We start from the raw sequence: 22,912 nt of genomic DNA on the forward strand, positions 1-22,912 counted from the left end.
CCTCCTCAAAAACGTAAAAAAAAATGTGTAATTTCACCGGATCTTTCCCTGGTTTCGAACAAAAACTTCAGCCTTCTCTTTGATATCTGATTCATCGTCTTCTTCGTGTACGATTTTCTTCAAAATAAACCAAAGAGGATCCGTCTTCATGGGGTTTGAAAAGAAACATGATGGATCCAGATCTAGATCTTGACGGGTTTAAAAGAAACATGATGGATCCAAATCTAGATAACGGTCCAGATCTAGATCTAGATGGCGTCTACATGGATCTAATGCTCATCCATTTCTCTGATTTCATTTTTGTTCTTGTTTTCTCTACATTGGAACAAGAGAGAGAGAGAGAGAGAGAGAGAGAGAGGGAAAAGTGTGCTAGAGAAAAGAGATGAAGGAGGAAATGAGATCTGGTGAGTTTTGAAAAGATTTGGTGAGATTTAATGGTAGAGAGAGAAAATGGTATTAAATGAAAAAGATGACAAGAAGAAGAAAAGTCTGAGTGAAGACTTACACATTTCATTCAATCAAAAAGGTAAAAAGAAAATTACGAAAATGCCCTTGTCTCCTATCAAACTAACATCTAACGTGGATCAATCCTAGCCACATGTGAGAGTTTCCTGGGTTTCTTAACTGGAATGGGTTTTATCATTATAATTAGCCTATATATATATATTGGAAAGTTCAAATGAGAAGTATTTCTTTTTAAGAAAAAAGAGTAAATTGCCATTTTAGTCCAAATAGTTTTTTTCCCCTCTGGGTCCCTGACTTTTTCATTTTCTTGCCATTTTAATCACATTGCCTAACTCAGTCTAAAAATCTGGTTATAACCAGGGGTATTTTTGACATAACTGTTGTGTACTGATAACCAGGGGTAGTTTACAAGATAATTTATAAACCTCATAATAATTTAACGCCAAAAATACCCCTGATTATAATCTGGTTTTTAGACTAAGTTAGGCAATGTGATCAAAATGACAAGAAAAAGGAAAAGTCAGGACCCAGAGGAGAAAAAAACTATTTGGACTAAAATGACAATTTGGACAAAAACACAGGGACTAAAATGGCAATTTACTCAAAAAATAATAATAATAAAATGTTTCGTTTCGTTTCATTTAATATTTGTGTTTAATTTTATTGTAACGGTACATTTGTAAACTTACATAGATTTTTAATTTTGTAGTCTTTCTGTTTAATAACTAATTACATTAAATTTGTAACTTCTTTTCAAAACACATATTTTAAAAAAATAATAATTTAGAGTATAGGATAAATTATAAGTTATGTAGGATAAATATCGACATGTATATGATAAATTTTGATGTGTGTAGGTAAAAAAATATAGTTTGGAGGATGATAGTTTTATGATTAATTAATTAGTTAAAGACTATTTACTGACAATGAAAATGAAACTTCAGGGGTTCAGTTACAAAAAGTTTTATTTTTTAATTAAAATGGAAAAATGATCAAATCTCAGAGACAATTTTAATATTTTATTATAACAAAATTTAATGTAAAGTTGTAGAAATCAATCAATCATACCTACCGTTGAATATTATTCACATGAATAAAGAAGACCACCATTCGGTTGATTTGACTATGACTAAAGATGGTTGAATTTTAAACCATTTGAACAATATGTAAGACGGATAAAAAAGTGTCTTTGCTTTCACGTTTTGTATCATCAATGGAAAACCAGCCCATACATATATTCTTTTTTATTGCTTTGATCTTGCTATCATCAAATTGTTCTGCACTAGATAATATATCAGCACATCAAGAAATCCGAGATGGTAAAGCCACTCTTGTTTCCGAAGGTGAAATGTTCGAATTGGGCTTTTTTAGTCCGGGGAAGTCTAAGAAACGATACCTGGGGATATGGTACAAGAAGATATCATATGGTACTGTTGTATGGGTTGCTAACAGGAATACACCAATTGCAGATAGATCAGGCATGCTCAAACTCAGCAAACAGGGAAACCTGGTGATTTGCAGTGGCGACAACCCCATGGTCTGGTCATCCAATTCAACGGGTAATAATTCGGTAGTGGTGGCGCAAATTTTAGATACCGGAAATCTTGTTGTGTGGAACAAAAATAAAATGATTTGGCAAAGTTTTGACTATCCTGGTGACACACATCTACCTGGAATGAAAATAGGGAAGGACTTGGTAACAGGATCTCAAAGGTTCTTGACATCTTGGAAGAGTCCCGATGACCCTTCTATCGGTGAGTATACACATATATACGATACAAATGGATATCCACAAGTTTTAAGGTTGCGGGGTGAAATTTTAGTGGGGAGACTTGGACCATGGAATGGTCTCGGCTTTAGCGGTCTTCCTATTGAAAAAGAAAATCATATTTACTCAATCAAGTTTGTCGTGAATGAAAAGGATATCTATGCTACATATGAACTTAAAAGTTCAGTTGTTCAACGGATAGTTGTGACATGGGATGGCAAGTCATCGATTTTACAATGGATTGAGCGTATCAAAGACTGGATTGTGTATGCAAATGCTGAAGTTGATACTTGTGATCGATATTCACTTTGTGGTCCATATGGAATCTGTAGCATTAACAAGCATCCACCTTGTTCTTGCATGGATGGTTTTGAACCAAGAAATCCAAAAGAATAGGAAGCATCTGATTGGGTAAGTGGGTGTATACGCAAAAAGCCTCTGCATTGTAAGAATGGGAATGAGATTGGTGATGGGGATGGGGATGGTTTTTGGAAAATTGTAGGAGTGAAGGTACCAGACACACGACGGTCATGGTATAATATGAGCATGACCCTCGGAGAATGTGAGATGGCCTGCAAAGGGAACTGCAATTGTACAGGGTATGCAAATTTAGACATCAGAAATGGAGGAAGTGGATGTTTACTATGGCTTGATGAGCTTTTGGACACCAGAGAGTATGACGCAGATCAAGATATTTACATAAGAATGGCAGCCTCTGAGTTAGAAGGTACACATTTGCATGTTTTTAGCTTATATGCTTATGTTCTAAACTATAATTATTTCCTAATGGAAGGTCTTGTGGATTCCGTGTCCGAATTCAACAAAAAGAAAAGAATACTTATATTGGCACTTTTAACTTCATCAGCTGTGACACTCCTCTTTGTAGCGGCATATGCCTGTCGAAAGCTAAAGAAACAAACACACATGAAAAGACGAGGTAAGACAAAAGAGAATATAATTTTATAGGATGTGAATCTGTGATATATAAAAAATACTATTTAATTTGTAGGAAAGTGGTATGGGCATGTTCAAAAGGATAAAAGTCTGCAGATGGAACAACTTGATGATTTACAGTGTTTTAGCATATATGAGATAACAAGAGCAACAGGTAACTTCAGTGTCTCCAATAAGATTGGTGAAGGAGGCTTTGGTCCTGTTTACAAGGTAACTTCTTTATGCTTTTTGACAGAATACATTGCTTATCCATATCATGAATCAAAAGCGTAAAATCTATTGAATTATAAGTTATCATATACTCATTATTAAAATCAGAATCATAATCATAAACATAATCTTTTAGGGTGTGTTGGAAGATGGAAGAGAAATAGCAGTGAAGCGGCTTTCAGAAACATCCCAACAAGGGCTTGATGAGTTCAAGAATGAAGTCACTTGTATTACAAAACTTCAGCATCGGAATCTTGTGAAACTTCTTGGATATTGCATTCATCAAAATGAACTGATTTTGATTTATGAATACATGACTAACAAAAGCTCGGACCAGTTTCTCTTTCGTTAGTCACTCTTTCACTTATTATCTTTCTTTTTAACTTTATATAATAACACATAACATAGTAGTCACCTTTTGGCAGATGGAACAAGAAGTTTGATGCTTAATTGGCCTCAACGATTCAATATAATACATGGGATAGCTCGAGGTATTCTCTATCTACATCAAGATTCACGCCTCCAAATTATTCACAGAGATCTCAAAGCAGGTAATATTTTGCTGGACGGTGATATGCATCCTAAAATATCTGACTTCGGCCTTGCTAGAATGTTTCAAGGACATAATACCACTTCTAAGACAAATAAAGTGGTGGGAACATAGTAAGAATCCTCCTTAACAATGACTCTTTTCTCTAGAAGACAAGGAAGATGAGACTGAACTATGAATTCTAAATTTTGTTTTGCTTAACCTGTCTGTAGTGGTTACATTTCTCCAGAGTATGCAATAAATGGACGCTTCTCTATAAAATCTGATGTGTTTAGTTTTGGTGTTCTTGTGTTGGAGATAATTTGTGGGAAGAAAAACAAAGAATTCTCTCAAGGCGACCACAATGATAACCTTCTTGGACATGTAAGTTTAGTTGTAAGACCAATTCCTAATATCTTGACCAGAAACTAGTGATCTTTAATATTTCAATTTGTGTTTTGGTTTGATGAAGGCATGGAGACTCTTTAAAGAAGGAAGGTCTATTGAATTAATGAGTGGATCGTTACAGGACTCACATGTCGTCTCTGAAGTACTAAGAACGATACATGTTGCATTGTTATGTGTGCAGCATCATGCAGAAGATAGACCAACGATGCTGTCAGTGGTACTGATGCTGGTTAGTGAGGGAACATTGCCTGAACCTAAACAACCAGCTTTTTTCAATGAAGAAAGTTTCTGTGAACATGAAACTCTTCCATCGGTTGATAAACGCACAATAACATTATTGTATGCTCGATAGTATGCACACGTGACTAAAAATCTTGAAATAATGATGTAATGTTGTGAACTATCTTTCTTGTTAACAAATGTATTTTTTCCGTGTTATGAATTTCACGGTGGGTCAGGCTGCTTCGGGTAAAGTGACCAAACACGAGAAAGCGTGCCTTGACAACCAGCATGTGTTTATCCCATTTGCTTTTAATACTTTTGGTTTTCTGGCGCCAGAGGTTGTGTACCTACTTAGTCGAGTTCAAAGGGTCATGCTTAGTAATGTTATGACCTCGAGATCTATGGACGCAGTTTTTAAAATACTTGGTGTTGCTATTCAAAAAGGGGTATGCACATGTTTATGGAATCAATACAAGTTGATATACAACCCTTCAGTTCACCTTCAGTATGCACATTTTAATCAAGTACTCTAAACGAGTTTCATGTTTCATTCAACAATTAACATCAATTTTCACGTAAACACATCTAATTTTACAATTTTGATCTTTTAATAACAAGAGAAAAAAAAAGGAAACTAACCTTTCTAGTTCTGCTAGAGTGACGATGGTCGATGGTTGGGTATTTGTTTTTTTTTTGAACAAACAAAAATAGTCGATCACCCGGTAAACGATACACACACACACATATATATATATGTGTGTGTGTGTGTGATTTTACACCGGTATCATAGTGAACCGAATTGATACCAAGCAAGCAATCGATATCGATGTTCGTTTTTATGGTTTTTTTTATCGATGTAAAGCACGTGTCGATTCATACACCAAATGTGAATGTGAAATGTCGGTATCGTACCGGTACTATAACAAAACAAGTTGATACCGACCCAAAAGCCCACCACAAAGCGCAGGAAATACCACTAGTTATTATTATATAAGGAGGTTTATTGGAAGAAAAAAAAGTGGAAAATCAGGAACCATTGATATTACTTTGAAAAAAAAACTCATTTTTACATGTAAAAAAGTCAAGATTAAATTACACGGTTTGTCCTTTAACTTTATACCAATTGGCACCATGTGTCCTTTGTCTTTAAAAATTACACTGAGTATCCTTTATTTGAAACTTTTGCACACCATAAGTCCTTTACACTAACCTCCATCCATTTTCTTGGTTAAGGCCAGTCATGTGCCCCTCACGTAAGGGGCAAAACTGCAATTTTATCATTTTTATTTAAGTTACATGTATTGTCCTTATAAACATCTCAGGTTTATATGTGTGTGTGTGTGCAGCGCCATTGATCAAATTAGGGTGTTTATTCAATTGTGTTTATTCCTAGTACTTTGGTATGAAAGATGTGTATGGAATTGTGTTTAATTGCTGCAACTGCAAATGTTGTATAATGTATGCATTTTTTTGTTGCAATTGGTAAAAACCTTCCACGTGATGTAAAAAATGTTGTATGTAATATATTTGGTAAAAACTTGCTTTCATGTTTGGTGTATTGGTACGTGCGTGACTACACATATTTTTTTACAATGAAATTACACACGAATTGGTTTTAAATTTATAAAAGTGATTATTACTTTTACATCAAAACACACACGAAAGGGCAAGTGTACCCCGTCATATATGTAGTAAAGTATCGGTAAGAACCAAGTATCGATCCACGGAAATGGGCGGAGAAATAATACTAGACCTTTGCCACTAAATTACCGGTAAAAACATAAATGGTATTGGTTTTAATTAAACTAAAGTAAGCATAAATAAATACTTATAAAACATAGTAAATTATATATAAATAGCCTTGCTTAATACACAACCAAAGCATGTCAACTAAGTCGGTTTTGGCACTAGAAGCATTCGGTCAATTTTCCATTTCGAGACAATTAGTATCCCTTTCGGGAATCCTAACATGACAATCATACGGAAAGTTAAAACGATAAACACACTTTAACCACCTAAAATTGTTCTTTAACGTGCAATTGATAAATGTCTACAAAAATCTCCTAAAAATAAGTTAGTCATCCGTTAGGAGTTTTCTAACCTCACTTAATCAAGGAAAGCAACACCGATAAACACAATGCAACCACCGAGACAAGCATAAACTAGATTAAATCACAACCGAGTTCATTTTACAAATCTTGCGCATAAATTCACCAAGATAGCAATTTTGGCCGAAACTACTAACTAAGCTAACAAATCATGGCAAGAATTCATAACAACACCATCTAACCCGTTAGAGTCCTTCCGTGAGGGCAAGCTTTCTTGATTAACAATAATTACATTTTATTAAACCACTAACCCGTTAGAGTATCATGGTGCCCACATTTTAACCAAGTTAAACTAGTTAACCAAATTAAAAGTTTACTAATACATGATTAAATAAGCTTCATTTTGCAACTATCTTACCTAACCAAGCACCAATCATCCAACACAATTACTTATAATCAAGAAATCAATATCAATAACAAGGTTGCAAACTAATCATCAAAGATAATCATAGAAAACACTTCAAAATGTCATTACAAACATAGATTGACATACTAATAACTATAATCAAGCAAGGGATTGTTGTGTTTTTGCCCAAAGGCTTACATTAATACATAATAATCAGTCCAAATGCTTGAATCATAACAAAATTATGGAAAGATCTGAGAAACCAAACCATAAACAAGCATAAGAATGAGAATCTGGATAGTAAATGAGCAAAACCGGGCAATGTGGCTTGAATCCGAGTGAAAGCAGGAGCCTTCGGAGCCTCAAAATCGCCTGCAGAGCTCCCAAAATGTCCAGAGTTACTAATAGAATGGTTCTGTTCTGTTTTTATGCTTTTTCGAAGTTGCACGGTCGTTCTTGGTTTGGCACGGCCGTGCACTTTAAGCAATTATTGGTGGTGGTCCACCATACCGCATGACGTCATCAGATCGTTGACCAGATTCGAAATCGCACGACCGTTCTTCGGATGGAACGGTCGTTCAGTTCCGGGTTGTTGTTGCACGCCGAGTCGCACTGACCGTTCATCACCGAGACTCTGTTGGTTCATCGGATACGCACGGTCGTTCGTCATATGGAACGACCGTTCTTCACCGAGCCGCCTTGTTTTCCTAGAACGCCCAGTCGCACCTCTCGTTCATTGCCGGGTTAATCAACTTTGTCGGAGATGCACGACCGTGCATCAGGTGGAACAGTCATTCCACAGGCCCAGTTCAGAATCCTTAACAGAATGTCCGCAGCTTTGTCGTTTTGTCCGGAAAGTCCTCGTTTTCGCTATCATCTTGTCTGGTATGCTGTTTTAGGCCTGTAAACAAAAATGTAGATAATTAAGTATCCGAATGACGGTTTTACGGTCGAAAACGCATAAAATAGGGGTAAAACGGGGGACTAAAATATGTGTAAATTAGAGAATATCATGTATGCAATATATTTGTTAAAACTTGTTGTCAATAGCCCACATAATGTGATCAAAACCTACACAAAACAAAGTTTAAAAAGTACTTAAAACCATCCAAAAGTCAAACAACCAAATGACATCTCCAAACTGTCCAATTACATGTCATATTGTTCAAACAACCATATTAGACCTTATTGTTTAAACAACCAACAAATGAAGTTCCAAAAGACCATATTATTAAAACAACCAAAAAGAACGAGTTCCAATACATGAAGTATTACCATAAACCTCATCAATATCTTCTTGTTCGAGATGTTCACAAATGAAGAATCATTCTTGACGATTACCTAGAGGATTATCCATGGTGTGGGTGATGATTGTTAGGGTTTTTAGGGTTTAAATTTAGATGGTTATGTGTGAGAAGATGAGGAGACGATTGAATGGGCTGCATATATTAACATATGATGGTTTTTTAGAGGACAATACATGTCATTTACATAAAAATGATAAAATGACAGTTTTGCCCCTCACATAAGGGGCACATGACTGGCCTTAACCATGAAAATGGATGGAGGTTAGTGTAAAGGACATGTGGTGTGCCAAAGTTTCAAATAAAGGACACTTGATGTAATTTCTAAAAACAAATGTGTAGGATTGTTTTCGGCCCTGATTGAGTCGATCAGAAGAATTCCTATCCAAAACAAGAGGCGGAAACTAATGTCTTGGTGCAATTTCAGCTGGATTCACTTTTAGCTGTTGTTGTATTGATATTGATAATGATTACAAGCTCTGACAACACTTCGGCAGCACTTCGTGGCTTACCGGAAGACAACATCTATATCTATATGTCTGATTTCGCTCATGAAACCCTATTTATAGGTCCAATGATTTCGCTCCTACATACATGTACATATGAGCGAAATTACATTGTTACCATATGAGCGAAATCAGGTCTATTGACACAAGGGCGAAATCAGAATATCATGGGGTTTCGCTCCAAATGACCACATGTCATTTGAGGCGAAATCACCTCTAATACAAGTTTCTTGATTTTTGTGCCATGTTCTATCCTATACAACGCAAGACTTGATACAAGACGTAGTCGACAGACAGATGCACCAAAAAACTCCCCCTCGGATGTTGACGGAGTCTTCAGTGTTGAGTCTTCAGTTGTCAACTCTTAGTCTTTATCAGTCTTCAATCTTCCTCTGAAGTATTTGTCATTGCAAGAATCCTCATTCTCTATCTTTATCATCAACAAACTCCTCTCCCTCGGATGTTGAATCATTTAAACTTTATCAGCATCAGCAAATCCATAATCAGCACTAGCTTTCCCTGCTTTATCACGGTGTCTTCAGACTCTCCTGTCACACCCCAACCAATGGCGGAAACATCGGGATGAGACGAAGTGTGAAGATTGCAAGAGACTTCATAACGCTAATTGTGACAATAGAATTAAAGATAAATTGATTTCATTCATAAATAAATGTTACAATACATTAAAAATACAAGAAAACAATACAACATCAAATATGAAATTTATACAACGTATTTGACCTAAGACGTCTAAGTGAGTATCTATGCATCTTTGCTAGTCCGTTTTCATAGCAACATCAATCCTCAACCTGTAACATGTTTACAATAAAGTTCAATGCAAAAGCAAAGGCGAGTATACAAGTTTAAGCATAAGTATAAGTATAAAAGTTTAAAACGAATCCACATGGCAACTTAGTTTATACGAGATCAACCTATCGTGGCATGCAATATTTCTAGCCAACCTCTGTTTACGCAAGAAGTTTAATTAATTCAACATGACCCAAGTTTAAGGGGGGCGGTGCGTTACTCCTATAGCGCTATACATGTCGAAGGGAGGCTCGTGAGAGCTAATGACTAAAACATATCACATAAGTATGGTCCACGTAAGCATCAAGTATCATAACATGGTGTTCATGTATAAGGATTGTTTTGTGCATTGCATAAAGAATAAGTTTAAGTGTAGTTTAATAGTAAAACATGTTACACCCCAAAAAGTGGTAAACATAAAAAGGGGGTTGCGAGTATACTCACAAATTTGCATATGCTTTCCGATTATCCAATGTGACGAAGTTGATGGGGTTAGAAGGTTGAATATGTAAGGGTTAAAGTTCAAGTATGTTTAGGGTCGAGATTCGGAATAAAAGAATATGAAAATAACATATGAGAATAACATGTGAAAATAATCATCTAGTACACATAACCCTTGTTCTTGACACTATTAGAACTCAAGAGAGTTGGTATGATTTCATGGATTCAAAGGTCCATTAGAGTCGTAACAAGAGCATGGTCATAGATGATGTAACATATTCTTGACAAGTAACTATTAAGTTACCATCAAGTTTAGTTACTTAGGTATATATGTATGTACATAGAATAGCTTAGATATTATATCGGTTACAAGTCTTATGATTCAAGCATGAGGTAGGAGATCAATGTCTCCATTTAGGCACCTCTTTGTGTCATAGAGTTCATACATGAGGTAGGAAGAACAAGCTTCCATTTAGGCACCTCTATTGTTCACCACTACACTTGTTATAAACAACAAGGAGGGTCATTGTAACGCCCTGCGTTTTTATACCTTCTTTATTTGGAAATCTTTAATTAAAATCCTATTTGTGTAAACGTTGTGTTCTTGAAACTTGAAAATTTCGCGAAACGATTAATCGTTAAAGAAATCTTTAATATTTAATTTAAATCGATATAATATGGCCATTATACAAATTATATAAATTAATTAATTTTATTATTTAACAGTGCATTTTTATGATAATCTAGTTTGTCTCATTAACTTCAAAAATTAGCTAATAAAAATAACCTAGTTAGTTTGTATTATAAAGTTAGTTTTCTATATATACCCATCTATATATATATATCATAACTTAGTTAGTTAGCTAAACCTTTTTTTTTAAAATAACTTAGTTGGACCACGGGGACCATTTGTGCAAATTCCCTAATTAAACCCTAAGTATAAAACCTTAACAAACCCCTAATCTCACTTGTATCTCCAGCCGCACCTCCTGTCTACCTCTTGTTCTTTCAACTTTTTGCTAAACCTAGAACCCACTCACTAAACCTCACCATCTTCTATCAGACATTCACTCACAGCAACATCATCACACTCTCATCACTCCATCCCCCTCCCCCTCGTTGACGACGACAGCAAACGAAGACTGAGCGGAGGCGGTGGTGGGTCGGAACGCCGGCGACAACCCCCTTTCTTCTCCGACATCACACCCTCAACGTCTCCGGTCGGTTTCCGGCAAGCACGACCAACCGCATGCCCACACTCACCTGTTTTTCCCTTCTCCAAATGAACGGCCAACCACCTTTATGGCGGCGACGCACGGCAACGAAATCGAGAGAGAGAATGCGAGATGGGAAAGAAAGAATTGGCGGCGGCGGCAGCCGTACCGGCCACCGGTAACGACAACCGCGCCGGCGACGCTAAAGGTGTTGCTTCTTCCCAAGTTAGTTAGGTCCAATTTGTGCTCGGTTCAGTCGTTAGCTCGAGTTATACTCCGCTCGGTTCAGGTTATGTTTCAAATTAAAGCTTAACCTCAGTTTCGATTTGGGTGTATTTGGTTCAGATTCGTCTTGTTCGGTTCAAGACATGGGTCGGGTCAGTTAACAAGGGGTCATGGTTTTTACTCGGTTCAGTTCAGGTCCTACTCGGGTCAGTATGGTTCGGTCCGCGGTTCAGTGTCATGTTCGGGTTGCGGGTCAGCAGGTTCAAGCCAGGAGTTTCGGGTCAGATCCGTAGTTGTTTCGGTCAAACAGTCAACATCGGGTCAAACTTGGTCAAAACTGATCCACTGTCGGTCCGAGAATTGGTATGCACTTAAACAACGCAAATTTTTATTATTATTGTTTTTATAATTAGTTACTTGAACTTGTTCGGTAATAGTGTTGTTTTTTTTAAACTTGTATACATACTCATATTTTCGTTATATTACACGTATAATACTTATGTCGTTGATTGATTGTTGAGTTTTGGCAATAATAATCGACACTTTGGTTGTCGGGATCGTCCAAAAACAGAGGAAACTCTGCCCGTTTTTCGTAAAATTCCGTAAAACGACACGTTAATTTTATAAAACGAAACCTTTCGAAGTTCTAATATTCTTATAAAGAAAATATATACTATTATTATTTTGTGATAATTATGGTCGAACCACTAATGAAAACGTATTGGACTCAATTAAATTTTTATAACAATAATAATAAATGTAAATTATTTAATTATGTATTTATTTATCTATTTTCTTTCTTCTGACAAAACTTCCATAATATTTTGATAAACTTAGATGAAAATCCTTGTATAAACTTTATATACGTAAAAATATATATACTTAACCATCGACTAGTTATACTCTAAGTTCTACTTCAAATCCTCCGTTTTAATTTCCGAATACTCATACACCTTCGTTTGCCCATATAGGGTGACATCGGTGTTCCGTCCTCCTATCTCATCAACTCGTCATACTCGGATAATCGGAAGAAATTGCAATTATGTGAGTATACTCGAACCCATTTTTACTTTTAACACTTTGGGTGCAACATGTATTCTATATTAAACGCACATGACACTTGAAACTTATTTGAAACTTACTCTATCCATTTAACATGAAACATGAAACTTGTGAATCTTAAGACTATTTTGTGCTATGTGAACGTTTAATTCTTGTGTGTAGTTCCGCCTTAACAATAGTAGCGCTATAGGAGTAATGCACCTCCCCGTTAGTCTTTGGGGTATTGTTAGGAGGAGACATATCAACCTCCCGTGAAACTTTGGGTTAGGTACTTTAACGCATTGGGAAACTTGGGCTACCACTTGGACTACGTAAACTAGCACGTTGAAACTATTTTATTATGTTCATGTTGGATATGAGTTTTATTCTAATATGCTATGTAAACAAACTTGTATACTCGCTCTTTGCTTTTGCATTGAAACTCTATTTTAATACATGTTGCAGGTTGATTGATGAAGTATGGACAAATGATGAAACGAGATTTAGGGTGGACTAGATACACACCTAGATTAATCTATCTTTTATTTGTTATGTTATGTTATGTTATGAAACAATGTTGTTATTTCTTTTCGAATCTTGTATGACATTTAGTATTGCAATGAAATTTGAATTAAATTAAATATTGTCACATAGTGTTATGACGTCTCTTGCAATCTATACACACTTCGTCTCATCCCGATGTTTCCGCCATCGGTTGGGGTGTGACAGATTGGTATCAGAGCCATAACTATAGGGAATTAGGAAAAGTAGGAATGCTTTAACCTAGTCTATAGTTTTAGAGCTTTATTCTCATGTTTTGCTTGAAACTACTTGCATGCTATCTTATTTGCCTTTATTTGTTCTATTTTCATCTTACAAACATAAATATCACTTATGTGTTAACACTTGACATGCTATACTTGTTTTATTATGTGTTAATACTTGTTCCATCGTTCGATTCTTTATGTGTATTCTTGGTATAAATCTCTATGTGTTGGTACTTGTTTTATTGCCCTATTCTTTATGTACCGTTCTTGTGGTGCATTCTTATGTGTTTATACTTGTTTGCGTATTCCTTTAACACACTCCCTTTTCTAAAGCATTTTAGTCGATTTTTCTTAAACTCGAAAACACTCGTATTGTACCAACGAGACGAGTTTACCAAAATAGGCGTGAAACCCACAATTTGGTAAACGACTTTTATTCCGTTTGATTCCATTTTTGCACGAAATTCACCATTAAGTTAGGAGTGAAATCCACATCTTAATGGAAATTTCAAATTTAAATTCGTCAAGTTAGGGTACGAAGTCGTCAAGCTAGGGGTGAAACCCACACCTCGTCGACTAGTCCCACTCCTTGATTTTCAAAAAAAAAAATCCCGCCAAGTTTCAAATTTTCGATGGATTGGGAACATGTAGTAACTGGAAGGGTGAATACCGTTAACCGAGATATCGGCGAGAGTATTCCACCTATTAGGCCAAAGCATGTTTCTCAATTTCAAAAGATCTTTCGACCACTTTGGTTAGTCAATGTTCCGTCTGGAACCATCCAAGTTTTATTCGAGCTTACGCTTTATTTCCGATCTTTTGTCACTTTTGAACAATTATTTTGAGATTTCATTTTACATTATTAGCATGCATGATTTCACGAAATTTTATTTACGCTTTTATAACAACGAGCAGAGACATATCATCGAGATAGGAGTGATTTCCTTACCTTGACGATTAACTCCGCTTCCTTTTATCATCTTACAACGACCTCACCAACGGATTAGGGGTGATTCCCTTACCTAGGTGATCGTTACCAATGCTTTTTTTAATAGATTATTTTGTGTAAAATACGGTCATGTTTATATCCAAATCGTTCATCATTACAAACCTCTAATTATTTCAAAATGCATTACTTATATAAAGGAATTTCTTACCTTACCATCGATTTTCCTATAGCTCACATACACGAAATTCTTAACTTTTTCATAGACGTTTGTTCCTCAATGTTCAAAATTTCACGAAAGGCTACTCGTCAACTTAGTCAGTCTAACAAACCCATTGCCCATGAAATTTTGTATTAAGCGTAACTATTGAAACAAGCTCGTCACATACCATTAAGCTAGAGATTTTCTATTTTAATTGGAAATCAAATCGACTTTTTCGCACACACCTATAAAATATTACCAATATCATTTAAGCAATTACGAAAACTCCTTTTCAAAACCAATAAAACATTCTTCAACAACCACTAAGTTCGTATACCAAATTTCTTTTTCTAAGGATCAACTTTTTCTCAAGAATCTACAAACTTCAAAACTTTCTAATATAAAAGTTACCTAAAGCGATGCAAGCTTGTTGATCCCAAGAACTTTTCAAAACCGCACTTGATACGTCAATAATATTCAAAAACACGTGGGCACGGAAACTTCATAAGGACTGACAAATTTTCAACTATGTAAATTCTTTTAAAGCCATAGTAGCATTCCCATACTTTTACGAAGTACTATTTGCATAAATAGTGGATGATTTATACTCTCTTTACATTCATAAACTAGATTCTACATTTCATAACAACCCAACCTGTTTTGATTCAATAAACTCCATGTTTCGCTCACAACAATGCATTATGTTGCACTTATGTTCCAATTATTACTCTTATTCATACAATTATACGTCTACACTTGTATTCGCATTTATGCATTTACGTTACACTTAGCATATTCATACGATACACGCTCATACTTGTATTTGTCAAATATGCATGAACGTATACACTTATATTCATACACCTACATCTTATTCATACTTATACAAATATATTTTTTTTTTACACTTACATTTATGCTCCCACATTTTAATCATGCTCATACACTTGTGTTTACTCTTATACTTATATTCATGTTTATACTTGTACAGCCTACACTTTCATTTATAGCTGTACTCATACACGTATATTTACCCGTATACATTCACACTCACCTCTATACTCACGCAATTTACGTGATACTTACATTCATATTCATACACCTATGTTTTACTATAATCATATACACATTCATACGTATGCAATTTGCGTATACGCTTATACTGCTATGTTTATACTTGTATTTATATTCAGACACATTCTCACGTCTTTTATGATCCTCGTATTTATATACTCATAATTACCACGACACGTTTCGTGTCTATACTTTGACTCATATTTACACACGTACTCCCCACAATACGCTCGTATGCTTACACTTGTACTCATATTTATACTCATACTCGCAACAACATACTTGTACTTGTACTTACACAATCACGTTTACCCTCATATATATATATATATACTCATACATTTCATTCGTATTTAAACACTCATGTTTTACACTTAATTTTCACATTTACATCCATACTCATGCATCTTATGTTTATACTCATATTTATACTCGTATTCACACTCGTAACCGTGTTTATACTCTTATTTATACGATTTATGTTATATTCGTACTCGCATTTATACTCCCGTTTATACGATTTACGTTATATTCGTACTCGCATTTATACTCACGTTTATAAGATTTCTGTTATACTCGTACTTTTGTTTGTACTCTCATTTATACGAATTGTGTCTATACTCACGTCATTCGTTTGTGCTCAAATTGTGCTCACATTTATGCTCATTTTTAATACACGTTATGCTTATACTTTTACTCATACTCCTGGCATGTGTTTTGTGTTTATGCTCACGTGCGCGTTCAAGTTTAAACTTATACTAAGCTCATGCTTTTATTCATACTCAAAATTTATACACTTGCACCTGTACGTGAGCGAAACCCGAGGGATTCGCTTACGTAGGTTTTATACTATTTGAAACGTAAACATGCTTATATGCTACATTTCTGTACTCACGCAATCTTATTTTCAAAATTTATGCATACCTTGATTCATACGCAACTAGTACAAGATATGCGGATCATGCGACGATTGTTATAATCGCGGGTGCACACGGGATTGTAGTAATAAGCGCATGAGAACCATAGAGTGTACTGCTGCGTATGGTAAGACACGGAACGTAACATGACACGAATGACGAAACGGACGTAACATGGTCAAAACATTGTGGATACGCCGCTGGTACTTCTTATATATAAGTGTTTTCACTATGTTACCAAACTTTCGTAAAATGTGCCATGAGAAATTCAGTGTTTGCAGACCTTTGACCTAATACAACCTTTAAACAACTCACAAACGCAATATATCCGATTATCCACGACGAGACTTCATTCTTAACACACTACTTTTGTCTATCCGATATTTATGCTATTCTTATACTCGCATTCGTTTATTAAAGACAATCGTTCACTTTTATACTCCCCGTAATCTCCGTTATTCTTTATCTTTATACGAACCCCGTTTACAACCTAGTTTGCTTAAACGTTCAAATCCTAACTTGACGCCTTAACTTTAAAACCGTCTTCTTATTCGTAATTCTTGAGTAGACGTACTTAGTAGACCGTTATCACTTTATTCAAAGTACTAAACCTTGTCGTTCTTAAAAAAAAAATCGTACTTTTCAAAACGTTCAACGCTTCCAAGTCTCAGTTATAAATAATCACCTCTTGTCAAAACTCTTTCAAAGTCTTCCTCTTGGATAAATTTCGGGACGAAATTTCCTAAAGGAGGGGAGACTGTAACGCCCTGCGTTTTTATACCTTCTTTATTTGGAAATCTTTAATTAAAATCCTATTTGTGTAAACGTTGTGTTCTTGAAACTTGAAAATTTCGCGAAACGATTAATCGTTAAAGAAATCTTTTATATTTAATTTAAATAGATATAATATGGCCATTATACAAATTATATAAATTAATTAATTTTATTATTTAACAGTGCATTTTTATGATAATCTAGTTAGTCTCATTAACTTCAAAAATTAGCTAATAAAAATAACCTAGTTAGTTTGTATTATAAAGTTAGTTTTCTATATATACCCATCTATATATATATCATAACTTAGTTAGTTAGCTAAACCTTTTTTTTTAAAATAACTTAGTTGGACCACGGGGACCATTTGTGCAAATTCGCTAATTAAACCCTAAGTATAAAACCTTAACAAACCCCTAATCTCACTTGTATCTCCAGCCGCACCTCCTGTCTACCTCTTGTTCTTTCAACTTTTTGCTAAACCTAGAACCCACTCACTAAACCTCACCATCTTCTATCAGACATTCACTCACAGCAACATCATCACACTCTCATCACTCCATCCCCCTCCCCCTCGTTGACGACGACAGCAAACGAAGACTGAGTGGAGGCGGTGGTGGGTCGGAACGCCGGCGACAACCCCCTTTCTTCTCCGACATCACACCCTCAACGTCTCCGGTCGGTTTCCGACAAGCACGACCAACCGCACGCCCACACTCACCTGTTTTCCCTTCTCCAAATGAACGGCCAACCACCTTTATGGCGGCGACGCACGGCAACGAAATCGAGAGAGAGAATGCGAGATGGGAAAGAAAGAATTGGCGGCGGCGGCAGCCGTACCGGCCACCGGTAACGACAACCGCGCCGACGACGCTAAAGGTGTTGCTTCTTCCCAAGTCAGTTAGGTCCAATTTGTGCTCGGCTCAGTCGTTGGCTCGAGTTATACTCCGCTCGGTTCAGGTTATGTTTCAAATTAAAGCTTAACCTCAGTTTCGATTTGGGTGTATTTGGTTCAGATTCGTCTTGTTCGGTTCAAGACATGGGTCGGGTCAGTTAACAAGGGGTCACGGTTTTTACTCGGTTCAGTTCAGGTCCTACTCGGGTCAGTATGGTTCGGGCCGCGGTTCAGTGTCATGTTCGGGTTGCGGGTCAGCAGGTTCAAGCCAGGAGTTTCGGGTCAGATCCGTAGTTGTTTCGGTCAAACAGTCAACATCGGGTCAAACTTGGTCAAAACTGATCCACTGTCGGTCCGAGAATTGGTATGCACTTAAACAACGCAAATTTTTATTATTATTGTTTTTATAATTAGTTACTTGAACTTGTTCGGTAATAGTGTTGTTTTTTTTAAACTTGTATACATACTCATATTTTCGTTATATTACACGTATAATACTTATGTCGTTGATTGATTGTTGAGTTTTGGCAATAATAATCGACACTTTGGTTGTCGGGATCGTCCAAAAACAGAGGAAACTCTGCCCGTTTTTCGTAAAATTCCGTAAAACGACACGTTAATTTTATAAAACGAAACCTTTCGAAGTTCTAATATTCTTATAAAGAAAATATATACTATTATTATTTTGTGATAATTATGGTCGAACCACTAATGAAAACGTATTGGACTCAATTAAATTTTTATAACAATAATAATAAATGTAAATTATTTAATTATGTATTTATTTATCTATTTTCTTTCTTCTGACAAAACTTCCATAATATTTTGATAAACTTAGATGAAAATCCTTGTATAAACTTTATATACGTAAAAATATATACTTAACCATCGACTAGTTATACTCTAAGTTCTACTTCAAATCCTCCGTTTTAATTTCCGAATACTCATACACCTTCGTTTGCCCATATAGGGTGACATCGGTGTTCCGTCCTCCTATCTCATCAACTCGTCATACTCGGATAATCGGAAGAAATTGCAATTATGTGAGTATACTCGAACCCATTTTTACTTTTAACACTTTGGGTGCAACATGTATTCTATATTAAACGCACATGACACTTGAAACTTATTTGAAACTTACTCTATCCATTTAACATGAAACATGAAACTTGTGAATCTTAAGACTATTTTGTGCTATGTGAACGTTTAATTCTTGTGTGTAGTTCCGCCTTAACAATAGTAGCGCTATAGGAGTAATGCACCTCCCCGTTAGTCTTTGGGGTATTGTTAGGAGGAGACATATCAACCTCCCGTGAAACTTTGGGTTAGGTACTTTAACGCATTGGGAAACTTGGGCTATCACTTGGACTACGTAAACTAGCACGTTGAAACTATTTTATTATGTTCATGTTGGATATGAGTTTTATTCTAATATGCTATGTAAACAAACTTGTATACTCGCTCTTTGCTTTTGCATTGAAACTCTATTTTAATACATGTTGCAGGTTGATTGACGAAGTATGGACAAATGATGAAACGAGATTTAGGGTGGACTAGATAAACACCTAGATTAATCTATCTTTTATTTGTTATGTTATGTTATGTTATGAAACAATGTTGTTATTTCTTTTCGAATCTTGTATGACATTTAGTATTGCAATGAAATTTGAATTAAATTAAATATTGTCACATAGTGTTATGACGTCTCTTGCAATCTATACACACTTCGTCTCATCCCGATGTTTCCGCCATCGGTTGGGGTGTGAGAGTCATGAACATACAAGTATTAAGGAAATAACAACAACTAATCTATAGAAAACATCAAGTAATGAGTGGATTCTTATGAAGGATAGCCCAAGCTTGTCCAACCATCACACATTCATCAAGCTTCATACTTGAACACTACTTGTGGGTAAAACCCTAACTAAAACAGAAAGTTTATGAGGTTTTAACCTCTGATTTAGATGTCTCAACAATGTTTTTAAGCTTAACCAACCATAAGAGAGGTTGTAAGCATAAGGACATTGGTTTGAGTTGTGTTAAACACAAGTTGGATGAAGTTTACACAACTTTGTAACAAAACAGAAAGTTTTTGGTCAATTTCGGAGCAATTCCAGGTCTGATTTCTCTAAGGAGAAGTCAAGGAATCAAACTCCATGATTAACCAAGCAAATAGTAAGAAGAATCAAGTGTTTTCATCAAGAAATGAGCAAGTTATACCAAGTTTAGTGTGGAGGTATGAATCTGTCCGAAAATGCAGATTCTTGCTTGAAGTTGGGAGTGTTTTGGTGAGATTTGAGAGTGGTGAAAGTGTCCAAGTGCTTGGGGAAGCTTGGGTACTTATAGGGAGGTGTTTAGGGTTGTTTAGAGGGGTTAACAAGTGCCAAAACTCGGTTTAAACTCGAAATCCCGCTCAAAAATGGAAGCTGGTCGCGACCATCCAACTTTCTGCAGATCAGGGACCCCACGCGGCCCGCCTGAGGTTTCAGACTAAGTCCACGCGGGCCGCGAGCCACTTGTGGTTCTGAATAAGTTTCATTTATTTACAATTTGGCCCCTGAAGTTGTGTAATTGATGCATTTTAGGGGTTTTAAGGGCCATTCTTGTCACAAAAGCATAGTTTGAGGTACATTTGAGTATGAGGAACATAATCAAGTATAATTAAGCGTACGAAGGTCGTATTCAAGTATCGTTTATGACCGAAATACGTTTTATGCGTAAGTTTCATGTATTTACAAGTTTAGCACCTTGTTTCCAAGAATTATGAATAAGCATAATTTGTTCCACGAAATTGAACGTATGAGCATATATAAAGTATGCATAACATGTGATTAGCAAAATACGAGTTTTATTCATGATCCAAGTCTCGGATTTTACATCGCTTTTAATGAGAGAACGATTTCAAGACTACGAAGTTTCCAAAAATAGTTTTACAAACGATGGTTTCTAATTTTAGGAAGTATGAAAACGCGGGGCGTTACAGTCTCCCCTCCTTTAGGAAATTTCGTCCCGAAATTTATTCCAGAGGTAGACTTGAAGAGTTTTAGTAAAAATTTGAGACTTGAAAATTTTGAAATATTTTGAAAGGCACAAAACTTTGGAGAACGATAAGGTAAATTTGTGAGTTAGTTTATTGCCTAAAATAATTTGAGGTGTCTGACATAGTTGAAAATATGTAGGTGCGTATACAGGTGAAGTGAGTTTAACCGCTTTGAGTAGCTTAAATTGGCAACGTATTTAAAAAGGTGACGTATTAAGAGAGAAGATGATGACAAATGGTTTGTATTTTGATGGGACGTGGTAACGGAATCACATTTGTAGAAGATTGTTTATTTTGAGTGAAACGAGAAGGTTTGGCACCTTAAATAAAGCTTTAAAGGCATACTAAGTACAGTTACACAAAAATTCAGAATAGGAAGACTATTTTATAGGTAAGTTAGAACTCGAATGTTTAAACAAGCTTAATTGCGAATGCGGTTTGTATGAACTAAAAGGATAAGGAGAATAATACGAGTATAGAATGAACGAATGATTCTTAAAGAGTACAAGTATGAGAATAGTATAAATGTTGGATAGATGAACGTAGTGTGTTAAGGATGAAGTCTCGTCATGGATAATCGGGTATAATGCGTTTGTGAGTTGCGTGAAGTTGTATTAGGTCCAAAAGGTCTGCAAAACACTGAATTTCTCATGGCACGTTCCTATGAAATTTTGGTAACATGGTGAAAACACTTATATATAGGAAGTACCAGCGGCGTATCCACCATGTTTTGACCACGTTACGTCCGTTTCGTATTCGGTGTCATGTTACGTTCCGTGTCTTACCATACACAGTAGTACAATCTATGGTTCTCATGCGCTTATCACTATAATCCCGTGTGCACCCGCGATTATATTGATCATCGCATGGTCCGCATAGCTTGTACTAGTTATGTATGAATTAGGGTATACATAAAAAGAATTTTAGAATGTGTACGTGTAAGAATGTAGTATGTAAGCAAGTCCATGCTTAAGTATGTATGGGACCCACATAAGCGAATCCCTCGGATTACGCTTGCGTACGGGTACGAATGTATGAATCATGAGTTTGAATGAAAGTATGAGCATAAGTTTAAGTATGGATACGCGTGTATGTATAAGCATAACCATAAAACGTACAAGTAGTATGTGTATAAGCATAAGCATAATACGTATGAATATAAGTGTAGGTACGAAAATTAAATATTGCGTATATAGTGTTTGTTGGGACATCACGGATCTAAGTGTATAAAACGTTCAAAAGGTCGAGTATGTAAATAAGAATGATATAAATGATGTTATCGCGAGGTATCGACCAAAACGTGTACGATGATATGCATGTATAGTTGTTTAAATGAAACATTGAGTTTATTGAATCAAAATTAGGTTGACCTTGATTGGAAGGGTAGAATATAGTTGTGTATGTAAGAGAATCTAAAGTACTAATTGGTAAGGCATAATGTATTTTTGTAATGATTGAAATGCTACTTTTGTAAAAAAAAAAAAATCATGTAAGTCAAAGATTGTCGGTTCCCATGAAGACTTCTTGCCCGCGTGTTTTGTAAATTGGTGTAGGAAAAAGGTTTTTGTTTAAAAGGTAGGTTCGTTTCATCAAATAAGAAATTATGAATTTAGGAGGTCCTTGTGAAAACTAGGATCCTTAGAAGAGAATTTTAGCAAAAGGACTTAGTAATTTAAAAAAAAAATAACAAATGATTTGTTGATGTTGAAAAGGGTATTTGGTAAAACAATCATATAACTTCTATAAAATCTT

At 35.7% G+C, this 22,912-nt stretch overlaps 2 protein-coding genes across 2 annotated transcripts; both read left to right on the forward strand.

Annotated features, from left to right (window-relative positions):
• The first annotated feature begins 1,678 nt into the window (after nt 1-1,678).
• On the forward strand, nt 1,679-3,749 carry LOC118484204 (G-type lectin S-receptor-like serine/threonine-protein kinase At4g27290). The gene is made up of 5 exons (XM_035980200.1): nt 1,679-2,600; nt 2,736-2,960; nt 3,027-3,170; nt 3,243-3,397; nt 3,534-3,749. The coding sequence occupies exons 1-5, from the start codon at nt 1,679-1,681 to the stop codon at nt 3,747-3,749; spliced, it is 1,662 nt and encodes a 553-aa protein (XP_035836093.1).
• On the forward strand, nt 3,035-4,821 carry LOC110886055 (G-type lectin S-receptor-like serine/threonine-protein kinase SD1-1). Its single transcript, XM_035979243.1, has 5 exons — nt 3,035-3,170; nt 3,243-3,397; nt 3,534-4,060; nt 4,160-4,310; nt 4,399-4,821. The coding sequence occupies exons 3-5, from the start codon at nt 3,840-3,842 to the stop codon at nt 4,684-4,686; spliced, it is 660 nt and encodes a 219-aa protein (XP_035835136.1). The 5' UTR covers nt 3,035-3,170; nt 3,243-3,397; nt 3,534-3,839; the 3' UTR covers nt 4,687-4,821.
• The last annotated feature ends 18,091 nt before the right edge of the window (nt 4,822-22,912 follow it).

Source organism: Helianthus annuus, chromosome 2 (assembly GCF_002127325.2).
Source record: "Helianthus annuus cultivar XRQ/B chromosome 2, HanXRQr2.0-SUNRISE, whole genome shotgun sequence".
In the NCBI taxonomy this organism is placed as follows: Eukaryota; Viridiplantae; Streptophyta; class Magnoliopsida; order Asterales; family Asteraceae; genus Helianthus; species Helianthus annuus.

Coding starts and splice junctions, on each gene's coding strand:
- LOC118484204 (XM_035980200.1), top strand. CDS start 1,679: ATGGAAAACCAGCCCATACATATATTCTTTTTTATTGCTTTGATCTTG. Junction 2,961..3,026: donor GGCAGCCTCTGAGTTAGAAG/GTACACATTTGC, acceptor TCCTAATGGAAG/GTCTTGTGGATTCCGTGTCC. Junction 3,398..3,533: donor GCTTTGGTCCTGTTTACAAG/GTAACTTCTTTA, acceptor ATAATCTTTTAG/GGTGTGTTGGAAGATGGAAG.
- LOC110886055 (XM_035979243.1), top strand. CDS start 3,840: ATGCTTAATTGGCCTCAACGATTCAATATAATACATGGGATAGCTCGA. Junction 4,061..4,159: donor AATAAAGTGGTGGGAACATA/GTAAGAATCCTC, acceptor ACCTGTCTGTAG/TGGTTACATTTCTCCAGAGT. Junction 4,311..4,398: donor ATGATAACCTTCTTGGACAT/GTAAGTTTAGTT, acceptor GGTTTGATGAAG/GCATGGAGACTCTTTAAAGA.